Genomic DNA, 20,064 nt, shown 5'->3' with positions numbered 1-20,064 from the left:
AACAAAATGTAAAAATAACAGGACAAAAAAAATCATTTATACCTTTCACATATTGTATATTAGTATAATAAAAACATTTAAGAAGTGAGTGTTTCAAACGTTTTATGTTTGGAGTGTAGTTCAAATGTACCAAAATAAGTAAATAAAAACATCTTCATATTCCAATTATCTATCTGATATGCTACTATATTAACAGATTGATTCTTTGATCCTAAAGGACTGGGAAATATTAGTGTTGAAAAGATTGTGTAAAAAGCAGAGGCTGTCAAGCCACGCCTCCATATCATGACGCATCCTCAACTGTGGCGTGACGTCATTAGAAATGGCGGCATAGAATGATAAACATCCAAGCCGGAGATATCAAGTAGGAATGTCCCGTTTCTGACTTTCAATGGAACTCTTCTTTATTCCATATTCGAAAGTGCGTACATTATTTTAACTGCGTAACATTTACTTTTAGTGCGTATATAAGTATTAAGGCAAATGAACGAGACCAGTAAGTTATTCTTATTCTGAACGTAAAGACACACTTCGAAACAAGCAGGAACAAACAAAAGCTGAAATCTGTGACAAACTGTTGAAAGATGTCGTTTATTAAGGAGGAGAGTGAAGGTTATCCAAAAGCAAGCAGAATGAAAAATGAAGATTCAAAGGATAAAAGAGGTTTGTGAACATTCTTGATTCTCCACTAATGATTCCTGATAATAATTATGAATATTAAGGTAACATATCTTCAGAGAACTTGTCACTCATATGGGCTTGTGACAAAGTGCTGGTGTGCAGTTAATTTATTAAGCCTATATTTACCATAATAGAGTGTAAAATATTTTTCTTTTACAATAGCTTGAGTTACAGGGTTTAAAGATTGAGTAATAGTATGGTATTATTATTTAATTGGTGTGCTGAAGAAACGCTGTTTCAAACCATGTTACTTCTTGGGTGTTAAAATTATTATTATAATTTTTTTGGTTTCAGAAAATCATATGGTCTTGGTTATGCTCAAAATATGGGACAGAGTCTAATATTAGGTTTTTGGAAATGAAAGTTGTTTTTAATTGTTTCAATAATTACTTAAACATGTATTAGATAGATTATGCCAAAACAGTGAGACAGTAAAGGTGAGACAGACCAATATTAATGGGGTGGTAAAAAGACATATGAGGACGTGTATAATGTTAATAGCATATTTTTTTGTTAGATTATAGTTTATCAAACCAAACTGGGAAAATGACAAATAAGAGTGTCTAATGAAAAGGACACATGTGCCAAGTTCTTGTGGTTTTGAAAAACTATTTTTTCAAGAAAAATGTAATTTGGTGTAACCATCAAGCAAAAAAATAACAACATGTTCCTTGCACCTTGAATACAAACACATCTTAATATTGTCATTGACTCACTTATCTCACTTATGGTGCTTTTCCACTACACAGTACCAGCTCGACTCGACTCGGCTCGCCTTTGTTTGGTTTTCCACTTTCGGGTACTTTTTTTTTGTACCACCTCCAGTTCTGAGCGAGCTGAGGTGATACTAAAATATGACGTGAAAACAATGCCGACTGCTGATTGGTCAGAGAGAATCGTCACTATTCACTGCGTCATTATTGCACGCGCCAGATCAGATGGAGTATCCAGAATAACCCCGCCATTTTTAAATAGTTTGGCCAGAGATAGTTACTAAACTTACTACTATTATTATGGCAAATTTGATATCTAATATCAAAAACAGCATACACTCGATTTCCTCCATTGTCCTGTGTGTGTGGGTAGCGGATGTGTGTCGCGTATAAGATTAAGTCACGGCAGTTTCCTGCGGCGTCGCTATGACGACCGGGTACTATTTGTGGCGGTACTGTCTGCAATGAAAGCGAGCCGGTACTGGTAATGAAAAAGCGCCATTAATTTACCTCAGCCAGTTTACCAGATTCTGGAAGATGTAAATTTAAAGAAATTACTAGAAAAAAGACTGGCGCATTTAAAAATGCCCAATTAACATGAGCAACACAACTTTTATGATTGTAATGATGGTAGTATATAAAACAGATACCGGCTTATTGAATTTATTTTCATATTTCACCATGTTTAAATGATATTTACAAGTTTATATTGATTTTAGATCAACTGGAACTCAGAGGGGAACGTCAAGACCTGAATGAAGTGGAGGAGAAGCATCAGTATCAGAAACCTCATCATTTCGCAAGTGGAGAAAATGATACGAGCTGCTCGGAAACCGAACCGAATTCCTCACAAACATTAACAGAAGCCAACAAATCTTTCGCTTGCCCTCAGTGTGGAAAGAGATTAACTACTAAAGGAAACCTGAAGGCACACATGAGAATTCATACTGGAGGAAATCCTTTCAACTGCACTCAGTGTGAGAAGAGTTTCCCATTTATGGGAAGACTTAAAATGCACATGAGAAGTCACACTGGAGAAAAGCCGTTCACCTGCCCCCAGTGTGGAAACAGTTACCAATGTAAAACATACCTTAATCGGCACATGAGGATTCACAATGCGGAGAACCCTTTCTCCTGTGCGCAGTGTGGAAAGAGTTTTACTGCAAGACAAAACTTTAAACGTCACATGAGAATTCACACTGGAGAAAAGCCTTTCACCTGTTCTCACTGTAGGAAGAGTTTCCCATGTGAACAATATCTTAAAAGGCACATGAAAGTTCACACTGGAGAAAAGCCTTTCACCTGCTCCCTGTGTGGACAATGTTTCACAGTGAAAGGAAGCCTTAAGTATCACATGTCAATCCACACCGGAGAGAAACCATTCACATGCCCTCAGTGTGGAAAGAGTTTTAGACGTAGAGAAGCTTTCAAGACACACTTGAGAATTCATACTGGAGAAAAGCCGTTCAAATGCCGTCACTGCGAAGAGAGTTTCACGCATAAAGGAAGACTGCAGACGCACATGAGAATCCACACTGGGAAAAAGCCTTTCACGTGCCTCCAGTGCGGGAAAGGCTTCACGCGTAGAGGAACTTTTACTGCGCACATGAGAATCCACACTGGAGAGAAGCCGTTCACGTGTGAACAGTGTGGAGAGAGTTTCACACGTAAAGTAAGACTCAATACCCACATCAGAATCCACGCTGGAGAAAGACCTTTCTCATGCCAGCAGTGTGAGAAGAGTTTCACACGGGCAAGAGGACTGCAAAATCACACGTGCGCTCACTCTGTCTTGAACTGTGATGAGAGCGGCATGATTTTCACCTCAGCATCCGCCCTACAAACACACAGGGAGATTCATGAAAACGAGCCGTGCTCGCGTTCACTTTGGGAAACCCACCAGAAAGCACATATTGGTGTACGTGCTCATGTCTGCTTGGAATGCGGGAAGGGCTTTTTTAGTACCAGTGATTTGGAAAGGCACCAGAGAATCCATACTGGAGAAAGACCTTTCAAGTGCTCATATTGTGAAAAGTGTTTCACACAGTCAGGGAGCCTGACAACACATGAGAGGCTGCATACCGGAGAGAAGCCATTCCACTGCGCATCATGTGGCAAGAGTTTCAATCGGTTATATACTCTACAGATTCATGAAAGAATGCATTGCTCAGATTTGTCGCAGTGAGAAAGCTGCATGTAGTTTGCGAGTACGTGAATGGTATGTTTTTGATATCGCATTCAGAAAAACCTGACTATTTCTCCCCCAAAAATTACATCTGCATATGTGTGAAGGTAAACACATTTTATATAGTAATTACAGAAATATCTTAAAGCGACACTAAGTACGATTTTTTACCTTAAAATAATGTTTCCAAAATCGTTTCCAAACAGTTGATGGACCCCATTGACTTCCATAGTACTTTTATTTTATTTTTACTACGATGAAAGTCAATGGGGTCCATCAACTGTCTGCTTACCGACATTCTTCAAAATAACTTCCTTTGTGTTCAGCAGAAGAAAGAAATTCATTCAGGTTTGAAACAACTTGAGTAAATGATGACAGAATTTTCATTTTGAAGTGAACTATTCCTTTAATATTCAACAATATTATTAATGTGACTGTACTGACGCTGTTGTTTGAGAACTGAGCTGGACGATGGCATCATTTTTTTTAGAACTTCTTTATAGATGAAATGAACTAATTTCATAATTTATGATCTTTATAACGGATCTTCAGCTGAACAACAGCCAAAATGCATCATTTTTTCATCACTGTAAAGCTGCTTTGAAACAATCTGTATTGTATAAAGAGCTATATAAATAAATAAAAATATATAAAACGCTTCAACACGCATGTTTAGGCAACAATAAATTCAGAAATTATCTTTAACTCTCTGCGCTCGTGTGATGAGAGTTCTGATCCTGGTTCCAGTGGCCCTAATCCATGCCAGGCTTTTCAAAATGACACTAAGCACAGCCGTCACATAATAGTCTATTGTTTCAACATGAATTCTACAGCTGGCCAAGTTGAAGAAAAGTGAAAATGATTCAGAGCAGCATATCATCGTATTTTACCGGACCCTCACAAAAGAAATCCTAGAAATATTGGTTGCGTTTTGTGATTATTTTGTATGAAATATTGAAGTTTATTGCGAGTGGAGCTACGCATAGTTCTAAATAAAACTCTGGTTTTATGCTGGCATGTTAAATTACGCACTGGGATTTAAAAAAATTTCTCATAACAGCAGAAAGAACTTAAAATACTCTGTCATTTTTGGTCGTACAGATAAGAGTAAGACATCATTTGAAACTGTAAATCTTCTTTTATTTGTATACACTCACAACAATAACAACAAAATGTTGTTCTTTTGTAATATAAAGAAAACAAAAATGTGCTTTCTGCCGTCTCGATCTCCTTTCCGGAGCACGTCGCAAAAATGAACCGAAACTTAGCGTATACGTGCCTCAGCCACGCTAAGAATTATATCTATAAAAAGCTTGAAATGTGAAATTGAAATGAACCAATTCAAGTCGAAAACTAAAATTCTCTGATTATGTAATCCGTATGAAACCAACGAGCGGTACAGAGGCATCTGCGCTGCTTTTTTCACAAATCGTGCCCTGCATGACACATTTATGTAGCGCAAAATGTTTTTTCAAATATGAATATTTTAACAACTGTTTTCCCCCCTAAAAAATCACAAATAAAAGATTATGCCAAACTAATTTTCTTAAAAAAAAATAAAAAAAAAATCTCATTCTTTTAATGAGGCTTGTTTCTTCATTATGATTTCAGGACAGTTGTATCAACCAGCATTTTTCACCCTAAAAATATTTAATGAACTATTTCTGATGAGCAGAATCTGCTATTTAAAAAGTGCAATCAAAACGTCTCGAGTCACAAAATAGAAATAGTACATTTTCCTCAAAGGGGCTATATGCTTTTTTCTGAAATTTAAACTCGCGACTGACACCTGTGGCCAAAAAAAATCAGAACTGCTCTTCCTTTCTGCTCGCTCTTGCAGTTGTGAACTGAAAACAACACAGTGCTTTTCAATGAACAGTTTTATCACGTGTTACCTTTTCAGAAGAAAAAAAGCCATTTCTGGGTCACTTCGTATTCCCAACACAGATCTGAGCTCCCTCCAAGGCTCAAATGGGAAGCCGATGTTCACTCTAGTCCTTGCTCGGCGCCGGTCGCTCTCAATCTTCGATCTTTTTCGCCCACTTGTCAGGGGTTTAACTTTTTTAGTCTTCTGTGGAGTTACTGTTGGTGTCCGAGTTGTCCTGGGTCTCTTCTGTGTATTCACAAAATCCATTACACTGCTTGCGAGTGTAGGCTACTTGATGACTAGCGGTGGTGGCAGAGTGATCTGAAACGTTTAACATGAACGCGCTTGACGTCACATCCGCAGACAGCGCGGGAAAAATCCGACCCGACAGAAAATAGGAAAAATAGGATACAGGCTTATAGGTGCACCCACTGTGAGCGGACAAGGTGTCAGTATGCTCATCAGGAGATGTTTGAGTCATAAATGGTAAAAGGCTATCGTTACGTTTATTTTGGGGGAAAAGTTGCATATAGCCCCTTTAAAATGAAATGTGTTTCTTTTCACAATGTCAGAAGATTGATGTCATGCAAAGATTTTGTTTTTAAACTATCTTAACCCTGAATGTTTTTAGAAAAGATCTGATATATTTTGTTACCTTGTCCTTTTTTTACCAAGTGTTCACGTCAGGTCATTTTTGTCTCAAATTTTTTCAGAATGTTTGTTCACAATGTTACGCATAAAATCTGCTGCACATCGGAGGCCTTCTTTACTCATTCTGCAGGCAAACACTGACAAAATGAGATAAACTAGAGGAATGTTTAACTATTAAGAATGAATGATTTTCTTTTATGGATTAACACAGGGATGGCCAACATCGGTCCTGGAGGGCCAGTTCTGCAGAGTTTAGCTTCGACCATGATACAAACTCATGCCTTGCTTTCTAGTAATCCTGAAGACATTGATCAGCTTGAATTCATGTGTGTTTAGGGTTGGAGCTGAACTCTGCTGGATAGTGGCCCTCCGGGACCCAAGTTGGCCATCCAGTGCCAAGCTATTGTACGTTAGCAAAGATAAATCTTACTGATTTATTAGTGTTATGTCAGTGTAAATGTGATTTATGCTCTATGGATTGAGATTAGATTAACCTAGAATGAGATCTGGACTTTGATTTGTCCATTGCAAAATACTCTTTCATTCTTCCTATAGCTGTTTCTTAGTAAATTTGTACAAAACAAAACAAAAAACGTGTATGCAGCGAGTTATATAGACAGACCATATGGAGACAAACAAGTGAAGTATGTTTTTTCTGGCATTGTTTGCGAAGGCAAGTGGAAAAAATAGCATGTGGTGTGAAATATCACTTGTTGAACAAAGCCTCGGGATTGTGTTCATGCCAGGTGTGTTTGAGCTCAAAACCTGTGAATCTCTCCGTGTGAGAATGAGAGAGGGAGAAAAAGATGGCTGGTGGCACAGCAATATTAAGTAATATTACCTTGAGGATAATTGCTGTTTTTTTACTTTTTTAGCATTCATATGGTGCTTCATACTGGGTTTGATCTTTTGGCCAGATGAGAACTGCCTATGGCAATCTAATGGTTTTGTTGTTTGTCACTGTCACCTTTGGCTTGCTCAATTGGGATTTAAAAGACAATTAATATGAAAAAAACTGATGAACTCGGCACTGTTATTTGACTGAACTGACTTGATCTGAGTAATGACACTATTATCTTCTGTAGAGCTGCTTTACAACTGAAATTGTATTTTATTTTTTCATAATTGTTTCATTAGGGCTGTTATTTTATTGTTTATTACTGTGAAGCTGCTTTGAAACAATCTGTAAAGGGCTATATGAATAAAAAAAAAGCAAATGTAGTTTCCATTGTTTAAAACTTATTATTTTAGGGGGTTTTTTTTATAGTTGTTGTTTTTTAAATTACATACTTTTTATTTATTATGAATTGAAAATATATAAATGTATAGATAGTAGGGGTGGAACGGTACATGTATTCGTATTGAACCGAAACGGTACGGGCGTCACGGTTCGGTGCACGAATTTGCACGCAGAATACACGGTACAAATAAATAAAAAAAACCCTCTTAAATAGCGATAAATTTCGCTCTATTCGCTTTTGGTGTGACTGTTAACGCAGCAATGAACAGGCTGCGATCAAGATTGCAATGCAGGAGTGTGTGTGTCTGTGTGCGCGCGAGAGAGAGAGAGAGAGAGAGAGAGAGGCGCGATGAACAGTGTGTGTGTGTGTGCGAGAGAGAGAGAGGCGCGATCGAACAGTGTGTGTGTTTGTGCGCGCGCGTGCGAGAGAGAGAGAGGCGCGGGCGCGAATCGCGCGATGAACAGTGTGTGTGTGTGTGTGTGTGTGTGTGTGTGTGTGTGTGTGTGTGTGTGTGAGTGCGCGCGCGCGAGAGAGAGAGGCGCGGGCGCGAATCGCGCGATGAACAGTGTGTGTGTGTGTGTGTGCGCGCGCGCGTGCGAGAGAGAGAGAGAGGCGCGGGCGCGAATCGCGCGATGAACAGTGTGTGTGCGTGTGTGTGTGTGAGAGAGAGAGGCACGGGCGATCGAACAGTGGAAACGTAAAAACATACTCCGTCATTTTTTTCATACAGGACATCATTAAAACTGCAAATTGTTTACTTATATTTGTGTACACTGGCAATAAAACACAACATTGTGCTTTTGTCACACTCTAAACTCTTGTCAAACTGTAACCTACAACTGTTAACAAAAGTTTTTATGCTAGTATTATTTTATACGGAAATCAATTATTTATAATTCAGATGAGAATAAAGTTAGTTAATTAAAATGAAGGAAAACAAATATCTTGATCTGAAATAGCAAATTAATTTTAAATTCATTCAGGTACAATTACCAAACATATCTCAAGGTCTTTTCGTCTTTTTAATAATTTAATTAATAAACTAATTATATAAAACTACTGTCAGTGCACTACAAATAAACTGGTTCTATGCCTTTATTAATAAAACTTATTTAAAAAAATACAAGGTTTAAGACATTTATAAAAATGCCTTCTGCATTTTTGCTTTGCTTTTCACTCCATTGTACCGAAATCGTACCGAACCGTGATGTCTGAACCGAGGTATGAACCGAACCGTGACTTCTGTGTACCGTTCCACCCCTAATAGATAGACAATTGAAATTTCAGTTTTTTTAATTATACATTTGAAATCTTAAAAAGATTGAAATATATTTTTTGCTAAGAAACACCAACCCTGTCCATGAAATAAAACAAAACAAAGATTATTATTTTTCAATATGATAAAAATGGTATTAATCTTATTTTTCCTGAGTGCAGACTAATGTGGGGAAAAATTAAGGCAGCTGCAATGAAATTTGAAAATAATAGTCTTTCAGTACTTTCTGAATGTACTGTATTTAACAGAAAGACAAAAAAAAAAAAAAACATATTTGCTTTCAGTGAACCACTTTTCTTTGAGAATGTTTCCAAAACGGTTTTATCAGATTCAAATTGAGACATCTTTGTTCATTTTTGAGAGATTTCTTCAGCAGTTTTGGTTAAAGATGCCAGAATAAGATTACTAACAGCACTCTCAAGGAAATAAATGAACCCAAAATAGACATTTCCATGGCGACACAGAGTTTGGTTTAATGAACTGTCACTAATAGCTTCCTGTTTATAACTAACACCGATTTGTACGTACAATTCCCTACACACCCTCCGACATGTTTTCTGCCATCTCCCTCAGTGATCAACATTACAGGCGGTGTCACTCTGACACTGAAGCCACTAGTGTGGACATACTGTGAGCTTTTAAAGGCACTTGTAATAGCGACGACCCACTGACAGGCCCTATTCTGGCAGTGAAGCACCAGCACCCGTCCTATTCAGTGGCAATATGAACGGTCTGTTCAAGAGTCAAGAGCTTTGTTCTGCACTCATGCCTGGCCGAGTAAAAGAGAAAAAGTCCTTAAGAGTGGAGAGAGTGGTGTGTGTTTTTGTTCTCTGTCTTTATTTACCACTGAAACACAGTGATATTCATGCACACTTAGGATATGAGACACTCAAGGCCTTTATTACAGCTTTAACCATGGTGAAATCATCACTTACTGCTTTTATGTAAAGGTGACAACGGTAATGTGACAAAAAAAACTCACCAATGTTCATGAAATATTTACAATTCTTATTACACTTTAAAACCCCTTAAGTGTCACCGGCCCACCGGTGGGCCCAAATCCATTACATTTTTAAAACAGTAATATCCTATACTAAACCTTAAACTAATCTTGACAAACTATATATCATTTGAAAGCTTACAATCTCTAGTTTTCATATTTGGTGATTGATTTTCAAAATTAATTACAGAGGAGCCATAATTCATCAATATGCAACAAGAATATTTTCATACTCATAAGGCGTGTTTAGACCTTTATTTTGAAATAGTGATGAACATGAAAAATCATGAAAGAAGGGTAGAAACCTCAAGTTTGTTTTCATGCCAAGAGTTCAAAAGATAGCATCCATTCAATTATTTTAGAAAAAAAGGTCTGAAATTTTTTTAAATATAAAGAAAAAAATTATAGATTCACCATTTGTGATGTGGCAGGAAGCTATAACGCACATACTTGTTCTTTTTGTGTTTCTTAGAGGTTGAATTCATATCAAAATCTGCCAAACGTCTCATATTACTTCTGAATAGGATGTCTACTTCATAAATTGTATGAAAATTGTGGAAATAGTGGTTCATATCACTCAAAAGACATATGGAAATGGAGGCGCCCTTATATGGGCAGTAATGGAGTCTGGTTGTCATCTAGTGAAAAAGTTCGGTACTGCGCACAAACAAAATCTTACTGAAAGCTCATTTATTGAGATATCAACCTAAAATTTGAAACACAACTTGTTCAGATTTTTGACTTTGATTTTTTTTTTTTTTTTGCAGTTTTAGAGTCGCCCAGGTTTTGAAAATATTTATTTTCTATAAAATATGAATAATTCAATTTTTTACATTGTACATTTTCATAAACTCAAACTTCTATAACTTTTTTTCTGTTTCACTTTCTTAATTTATTTCACTTCTACAAAAATCTGCCAAATGTCTTCTTTAAAACGAGACCAATCTTACTTCTATATTCCAAAGCATTCTTGAATTACAACCATTTAAGTTTGAAATGTGCATTTACATGTATATAAAAAAAAGGGGGGGGGGGGGGTGACACTTAGAAACAAACTAAGTGATCCGGTCACGTAGTGTCTCTGAAATATGATATTTTCATTTCCACAGTACTGTATCTTTGCAGGAAGGTTTCTTCAAGCATCTTGGATTATTTGCCGCAGTTGGATATAGTCTATCTCAGTTTTTTCTGTTTCTTCATGTAATCCATCCCAGACGGACTCGATGATGGTGAGATCAGATCATAACGGCTGTTGTCAGACTCCTTGTACATACAAAAATCATGAAAATCATTATTACAATTGTAAACAATTGGAATGTTTTGAAATGTAAACTGATATTTCCTACTGTCGCACTACTGCAAAATATATAAATAACTGGCTTAAAACCATTTTGGGGGGTGAAAATACTAACGTGCCGCACAGTACTGTATGTAAGTGTGAACTCGAGAAATAAGTTATGTATATTAAGCCCCGAATCTAGGCAATAAAAGCTGTCTTGTGTCTAAAAAGTCTAATCACAGGCATGCTAACATTCAGCACAGCAGCACTCTATTTTGTCAAGCTTTATACCATTGTCTTATTTAAACCTACACAGAAGTAATCAGCCATATTGGATCTCGCTCACAGTGAAGCTGCATAAACAGAGGCAATCAGATCTCAGCCCCAGCGTCATGGACAGCTCCTGCAGTAATGCGTGGCAGAGCTCTTCTTTCACTCTCTCACTGCAGTCAATAGCGCTCAATGAGGACCTGAAATATAGACATCTCCCCCGGTCAAATCATAATTACGCCACTGATTATGGAAATCCGTCATAACAAATCTATAACGGCTTCCTGACATGTTTTGCTTCCTCATTGTTACTGTTCAATCATTCATAACTCCAGGAGACCGGGGCTGAATCCTTATTAATCTAAGCTTTGTAAATATACCCCCGGGTTCACAGACAAATCTTACGCCTAGTCCCAGACTAAAATGCATGTTTAAGATGTTTTAACTGAAAGCAGCTTCCACTATCATTAAATATTTTGTCTCTTTAATTAATTTAATTTAATAAAGTTTTTTTTTAGGAACATTTATAAAAGCTACTAAAATATCTTTATGAAACTAAGTCCTAATCCTGGCTTAATCTAAGCCCTGTCTGTGAAACCGGGCCTTAGAGTTTACTATGTTTTCGCACCGAGTCAAAATTGCTTTGTTGAGAGAAAACAAAAACACACATAAGTCACATTGGTGTATATAAGTCATATTGTATTATTACATTCAGAAATAATGTAAAATACTGGTACAGACATTTACAAAATATAACCACCATACACATGCTTAATTTACTTGTCTTGAAAAAGATTAACGAGTGACTAAATGGGACAAGAGGTTATAAACATCATTAAACGTTACCAAACAGATAAACTCATTTACTCACTATCGCTTTCACAGCCTCCTTGTGTTTACAATCGGCTCTTGCAAACTATTCTATCGAAAAGACTTGAAATAAAGACTGAAAGAGTTGTCGGAAGCTTTATGATGGTGTCGGACGTTAAAGTCATGCGACCATGGTGTAGTTCGTTTATAGCCTATACATTTAACTTCGTCTGATTATATTAAAGGGATAGTTCACTTTGAAATCAATTTTTGGTATGTTTTAGCTTACCTCAAGATCATCCAAGATGTAGGTGTCTTTGTTTCCGCAGTAGTTTCAATTTTGATATTTTTAGGTCAACCCGTTCTTGTCTGTCAGTCACATAATGCAGGTCTATGGTCACCACCTCAAAGAGCATGCACAGAGAAGTCCAAATTAAACATGATTTAATGACTCATAAATGTAAGTACACATTGATGGCCTAAGACACGAAACGAGCGGTTTGTGTGAGAAAACGAACAGTATTTATATCGTTTTTACCTCTTGTAACCACAGCCACGTCCAAGTGATCTGAGGGCGCGGGCGCTTCGGTCTGCGCAAGCGCCGGAAGTGATCTCTCGCGCATGTACGTCACTCATTGTTTACACAGAGATTTCGGAAGTGTTACCTTTCACTGTGAAGATCTAAACATATTTAGATATACAGGAAATCGCAATGGAAGATGATTTCGATATATCAACAGACAACGTTGAATTTTTTTCGCAACCGCGCGAGAGATCACTTCTGGCGCTTTCCGGCGCTTGCGCAGACCGAAGCGCCCGCGCCCTCAGATCACTTGGACGTGGCTGAGGTCACAAGAGGTAAAAACGATATAAATACTGTTCATCTTCTCACACAAACCGCTCGTTTCGTGTCTTAGGCCATCAATGTGTACTTACATTTACGAGTCATTAAATCATGTTTAATTTGGACTTCTCTGTGCATGCTCTTTGAGGTGGTGACCATAGACCTGCATTATATGACTGACAGACAAGAACGGTTTGACCTAAAAATATCAAAATTGAAACTACTGCGGAAACAAAGACACCTACATCTTGGATGCCCTTGAGGTAAGCTAAAACATACCAAAAAATACTTTCAAAGTGAACTATCCCTTTAAAGGGTTAGTTCGCCCATTTAAGACATGAAGTTGTATGCAATCCTTACCAGCACTATAGTGCATACACACTGACCCACTCTGTTGTCACCTCCCTGGTCAGAGTTCTGGCCGCTGGAAGTTTTTCAATAAAGTACTCCCGGTTATTTTCCGGGGCCACAAAACTGTGCGTTTTTACGTGAAAAAATGATTTGCGTTTCAAAGCTTGATTAATTTACCACACAAAAAACACGCCGGTCAAAATTCATACCTCAGTTTTAATCGGCACTATTTTCTATCCATTTCTATCAATCCGCGCTGCTGCTGTCAACGTCAACAGTGCGCACGTTCCGATCTGCTGTAGTGTTTACACAATCGATTGACAACGACGTAAAAAGTATTAAATTAACAATTTAAAGTGCGAACTTGTAAATTCCCAGGCTGTGAACACAAGGATGTGCCGGGATCAAAGTTCAGATTCCATCGTTTTCCTGTTTCGAATATAAATAGAGACAGCTTACCGAGCATAATCTCCATCTGCTGTTAGTCGATCTCACCAGCAGGGGGTGCAAGCGCTTGTTGTTGGCTGGTTGCCATCGGCTACTCTGCGGGAGCTAAAATATCCAGAATAAAGGATTTTCGTGTGCGTAGTGCTCACTTCAGCGAAGACGATTACATCCCCAACCGGGAGGAAAAGGAAAATTAAAGAGTTTTGCTGTACCAGTAACACGGGTAAGCTCTATTTACTAACTTTATTATCCCATGTCTAAACTGTACGGTAAACAAGCTGATGTTTAGACTCCATTATAAAACACGTGAAAAGATGTCTAATATAAAAACAGTATATAGGGATATTGGTACAATTTGCTGAGAAAACTATTTGATTGAACACACACACAATTGAGGTTTTGTGTTGCAATCAATAACATTGTCGTTGTGGTAAAATTACTTTAATCATCTGATCCGTCTGACATTGTGCTAAAATTGGTTTCATCATCAGAAGTTTCCAAGTTTCGCAGTCAGACATGTTGTCAGCGAGTCGCACTATCAACAGCTGATCGGAACGTGCGCACTGTTGACGTTGACAGCCGCGCGGATTGATAGAAATGGATAGAAAATAGTGCAGATTAAAACTGAGGTATGAATTTTGACCGGCGTGTTTTTTGTGTGGTAAATTAATCAAGCTTTGAAACGCAAATCATTTTTTCACGTAAAAACGCACAGTTTTGTGGCCCCGGAAAATAACCGGGAGTACTTTATTGAAAAACTTCCAGCGGCCAGAACTCTGACCAGGGAGGTGACAACAGAGTGGGTCAGTGTGTATGCACTATAGTGCTGGTAAGGATTGCATACAACTTCATGTCTTAAATGGGCGAACTAACCCTTTAAGGCTTCACAGCTCATAAAAGTTGTTCATTTGTAAAAAGTATGATGAACATACTTTAAAAAGTATGAGAATGATGAACAAAACATGCAAAAATCATAAACTTGTGTCAGTGATTATTTTCTGCAGTAATCCAAAAGTCAATTGAAAAGGTTGAGGGAACCAGATGTGTCTTAAAGCATATTGAAGACGTTGCTACAGTTCTTCTTTAGTCTGTCTCCGTTTTTTTTTCAGTTTCTTTATGTAATCCCAGACGGACTCGATGATGGTGAGATCGGATCATGCTGGCTGTTGTCAGACTCCTTGTGCATACAAAAATAGCACTGAATTATTGCAATTAATGGCAAAGTTTGGAAATGTAAAATGATATTTCCTACTGTCACACATACAGCAAAATATATCAATAGCTGGTTTAAAATCGTTTTGTTTTGGTGAACATACTAACGTGCCTAAGACTCTTGCACATTACTGTATATGCAAAATATACAGTATGTATAATAAAACAAGAAAAATGTGGTTTTGAATTTATTCAAATATGAAGTTTTGACCTTTGCCTTAATAAGAAGAGTCTGACGCAGCCAAACTCTCCTATCCACACCCTGCTTTTCCTTCTGCCGTTGTTGGTCAGACTCAGCAGATTTAATCATTGTGTTTCGTGAATGTCACATTCATTAAAGCGCTTCATTCAGTCGATGTTATGCACCTTCACAGGCCACACTATAAATGCTGAAGTCAGAGCGACGCTAATCAGATGAGCAGAAGTGTGAATACCTACAACACCAGCATTTCACTTCACAAAATCTCTCTGTTTCAGGCACATTAATCTTTGAATAAAATATCCAAGTGCTCGGCGAGTGTGTGTGTGTGTGGGGGGGGGAGAAAAAAAAAACATGCTACAATTTGCCTCGCCTTTTACTAATCATGCAAATGAGAGTGACTAATATGCACTAATACATTCTTAATGACTTAATGAATAATGCATTGGAAGAACCATGAATTGTAAAATTTTAATATAACAACAATTTACTTGTTAATGTGTGATTATCAAACTATGCACATTTTCAAACACTCTAAACGAGACTAGAGGGACTAAAATGAAACAAAAGGAAGGTGATTTGTCAATTTTTTCTGTACCTTTCTTTTCCCTATCCTTCGAGTTTGATGTTCAGAGACATGTATAAGCCATTTGTAGGTTGACTTCCTCGCGACTTTTTATTAGGCTAGGTAACTGAAGTCATAAATTAGAATTTGAGTTGCTTGTAGCTTGAAAAATGAGTGTCTCTCATCTGATTCTACTACAGACAGATGCAAAAGTATAAAGCTTGTGCCGTGAGAGGCAGCTATTCCAACCCGATCTCACGACCAATTCGTCCGAATTTGACGAGTGATTAAAAGATGGCTAATTCGTAACAATTCGTACGACTTCACTCGTACGAATTAGTACGATTTTTGCTAAATCGTACATATTTGACGAGTTGCCCAATTTGTATGAATTCGTACGAATGACATACCCCGCCCCTAAACCTACCCATCACGTGGGTTTAGACAAATCGTACAAATTCTTACGAGTGAGGTCGTACGAATTAGCCATCTTTTAATCACTCGTCAAATTCGGACGAATTGGTCGTGAGATAACGACTTGTTCAACAGATGTTTAGTCACAGGACGGTTGTGAGTGTTGAGTTTGAGCCATGTTTGTGTGAGTCGAGAGAGTCGTGACTCCAGTATCACACTGTGTCTGTCTCTGGAAAGGCTGTTAGTCAGTCAGAAGAGCTGTCGAGCAAACGAGTGAGTAAGTGTGTGAGTGCGGTTCAACACAGCATCCCAGCTTGATGGACACATTATCAAATGTCATCCCGTCGGCTCACAGTATGGTGGAAGAGCAGAGATAGACAGACAGAGAGAACATAATGCCAACAGGCAAGACATGCAAGGAGAAAAAGATAAAAGTTTCTATCTTCAAAGATAAAAAGATGAGTGTGTGGCTTGGCCATCTTTCAGTTATGTCAACACTGCATCAGCCGTGCATCCCGGAGCCGTGAAGATGAAATACAGAAATCAGATACAGTAATGACAAACTGAGCAGAAGATAGAAAGAAACTTTTTACTTTTACTTTAAAGTCCCAAAACAGTCACTTTGCCAAGCCTGACTTGCGCTATGGCAGATTCATAAAACAATCTGCGCTGAGAGCATAAACTCGAATCCAGATCTCAGTTCCCCCTTGCACACTTAAACCTATCCTAGTTGAAAGGGCCAAGTTTCTGAACACTAAATATGCATCACTGATGTGAAAATGTTAGGTGTCATATGTATTTCTTTTTTTACTATATTAAAACAGCGTTTATTAAGTGGGGACCCTTATGAAAAAGAAGTGTGCTTAATTGTATTGAATGTGCACTTGTAGTGTTTTACCATATTTCAAAGACATGAGAAGTAATTATTATTAATATTTTTTTAAAAGTCATAATAAAGTGGGTCTTAAGTTCAACGTAATATAAATTATAATATAATATAATACAATTTCATTTAATTGTAAACATGCAATTAGGTACCCTAAAACCTAATTACATATTAAAATATACTATATTATTAATAAGTAGGTACTCTTTTTAAAAGTATGCACAAATAGAACAATGACGTTTCTATCTCAAAAAGACCAGGTTCAGTTTGATTCATCATGAATAAGCAAAGCAGTTTGTGGAATGACTTCACCCTGTGAATGTGTGTGATTGTGTGTTTGTGCCTTTGGGTCTTTCAATAGAAAATTCATGCATGCACAGCTTCAGTGAGGAAAAGAATGACATAAACACACTGTTCTACCTCTGCTTTCATATGGTATTAGTCATTTATGTGTAGGAGAACACGCAAAACATTTTTTACACAATCACTGTGGATGACAACGTGCTCAAAATACGTTTTCTGGTGAAAAGTTTGGATCAGATTTGAGACGGCAGACTGAGAAGTGAGAAGTGTCCCTTGGTCTTTCAAAGATTTTTTTTATTTTTCTGATAATTCATTACAAGTCCCTTCCAATGTCTATCATCTAGAATAGTTTCTCACTCATAAATACATTCATGTGTTCAGAAGTTGTATGATATTGTTCCCGGCTCCACTTGAAGGGCACATAAATTTAACATCTCAGTGCTCATGCAAGGCCTTTCTGCTCTATCTTTATGCAATGAAAACATCCTTTTACAGGTTTATATAGTGAATAAAATATATCTAACTCTCATGCAAACAATCCATTATGGTCTTGAATGAAATATAATTGAAAAGCTGAAGAGACGTGAGGAGAGCTATGTGCGGAGTATAGATTTTAATTGGTTTAGAGGAAACGTGAGCGGAAGGGCTCCTCGGGCTGTTTCAAATGAATCACGTACGAACCAACTGTGTGTGTTTGTGCGCGTGCGTGTGTGTGTGTGTGTGTGTGTGTGTGTGTGTGTGTGTGTGTGTGTGTGTGTGTGTGTGTGTGTGTGTGTGTGTGTGTGTGTGTGTGTGTGTGTGTGTGTGTGTGTGTGTGTGTGTGTGTGTGATCATCTTAAGCATCAGCTCAATGGACTGATTCAGTTGCCAATTAGCACATTACAGCTAACAGATGGCCACTATCAAAAACTAATTAAATGGCGTTCTTTTTATTAAGAGTGAACTGAAAATGCAACACCAGTATGCTCATCAGAGCAGATTTTTTTTTTATTTTTTTTGCATCTATTGTATATTCGTTCACTTATTTGTTAACTTTTATAAAAATCAATTTCCTAAAGCACTTATGGCAGTGGTGAAGGTCTTCAATCATGGTGTATAGATGTAATGAGAGATAATGTGACTCAGACATGGACACATTCAGTTTCCTCCAATGGTCTGCTACACAATGTAACTAATGGCTTTGAATCCTATAGACTTTTAAGCAATACAGATTAAGTATTGCCAATGAGCTGCAACCTATAGCAAGAGTGAGCTGTAATTCTTCTGAAACAATCAATATAGACAAATTGACAGTATCTTAACTGCAAAAGTACTTATTATGCACAGATTTATTATGCATAGATTTATTATGCACAGATTTATGCACAGATGCTACACTGTAAAAAAAAATAATCGTGATTTTAACGGTAAAAAAATGCTACAGTGCAAAACTGTTAATTGATTAACAGAAAGTTTCCGTACTATATACGGTAAATACCTGTGATAGATCTCATGGTACATTTAATGTAATTTTACTGTAAACTACCGTTAAATTTACAGTTTTTAAAAAGAACAACTCATTGTATAATTTACAGTGAAAAACCGTAAATTGACATTCGCACAATTCCCTGTGTGACACTTCACATTTTATGTATTTTTGTTGAAATAACTGTTTCCTCATAGTTTTCTTGTTTTTTTTCTAATCAGTTATGTATGTTGGTTTTATGTTACATTTAATGTTTATTGTATTTTTTTAATGTCATGTGTGTTACCATGATGGTGTTTAATGTTTGTGTGAATGACACTGTGCAGCTTCTTTATATAAGTATTAACCTTATTGTGGTAAATCTGCTTGTGATGAGCTTAGATTGAGCATGTGACTCATTACTGCTGTGATGATTGTTGGTTGTCAGTATATTACAATGGTACAAAACATATATCAATACTTCAATAGGTTGGTAAATTAATATTATATTAGATAATGAAATACGGTTTATAACTGTAAATTTTAAGTTAAGTCTAAAACCAATCACGTTGCTACTGTATTTTTGATGTAAAATTCTGGCAACCACAGCTGCCGTTTTTTTACCGTAAAAATTACGGTTTTATTTTTTACAGTGTAGTGGGGTGAAAGGTGGTGACGATTTTAGCAAACCATATGAGATGTAACTGTGAAAAGAGCTGTTGGTGTATTTCTTTTGTCCATATTCCTGCTGTACCGGCCTCTGCTATGATACTTTCCCTCCGGGGACCATTTCAGTAAATATTGTCTGAAAAGAATCTGAGATGAAGCCTGCAGTATGATTTCTTTGAGGCTGAGATGGAAAGATGTTGTTCACTTGTTATTTGGCGGTAGGTCGATAAAAATAGAAAGGAAATATATATGCTCTCTTGTCACACTGCACTCCAGACTGCCACTGACAAGAGAAGAAAGGCTTTAGTGGAAAGATTGAGTTCTTTTGTTTAAAAATGGTCTGAAAGGGTTAGTTTACCCAAAAATGACAATTCTGTCATCATTTACCGATGAACAGATTTAATTTAGGCTTTTATTCACACAAACATTCATTAATGCACACATCTGATATGCTAAAAGGAAGCTCAAGCTTGGCGTGCGAGAACCAATGAGGTTCATACAAAATATTATCTTGATTTTAACCGTACAAAACGGTATACGGTATACGGTAATAAACTGTTAATTGGTTAACAGAAAATTTCCATACTATAAATGTACGGTTAGATCGATCACAGTTATTCATCGTTCGTATAATGTAATTTTACAGTAAAATACCATTAAATTGACAGTTTTTGGAAGTGAAAAAGAACAAGTCATTGTATAATTTACAGTGAAAAAACGTAAATTGACATTCCCACAATTCCATGTGTGACACTTC

General features: G+C 37.2%; 1 protein-coding gene across 1 annotated transcript in view; it reads left to right on the top strand.

The window, feature by feature from the left end:
• Positions 1-516: 516 nt before the first annotated feature.
• Positions 517-20,064, top strand: part of LOC130070024 (gastrula zinc finger protein XlCGF57.1-like) — a 44,063-nt gene continuing 24,515 nt past the window's right edge. The window contains exons 1-2 of the mRNA XM_056234270.1: positions 517-663; positions 2,114-3,127. Coding sequence (XP_056090245.1) covers positions 585-663; positions 2,114-3,127 — 1,093 coding nt within the window. The 5' untranslated portion in view covers positions 517-584. The remainder of the gene's footprint in view (positions 664-2,113; positions 3,128-20,064) is intronic.

Source organism: Rhinichthys klamathensis, unplaced genomic scaffold (genome assembly GCF_029890125.1).
Source record: "Rhinichthys klamathensis goyatoka isolate OS25496 unplaced genomic scaffold, OSU_Roscu_1.1 h1tg000391l_1, whole genome shotgun sequence".
Classification (NCBI taxonomy): domain Eukaryota; kingdom Metazoa; phylum Chordata; class Actinopteri; order Cypriniformes; family Leuciscidae; genus Rhinichthys; species Rhinichthys klamathensis.
This window is presented reverse-complemented; position numbering and strand designations above follow the sequence as displayed.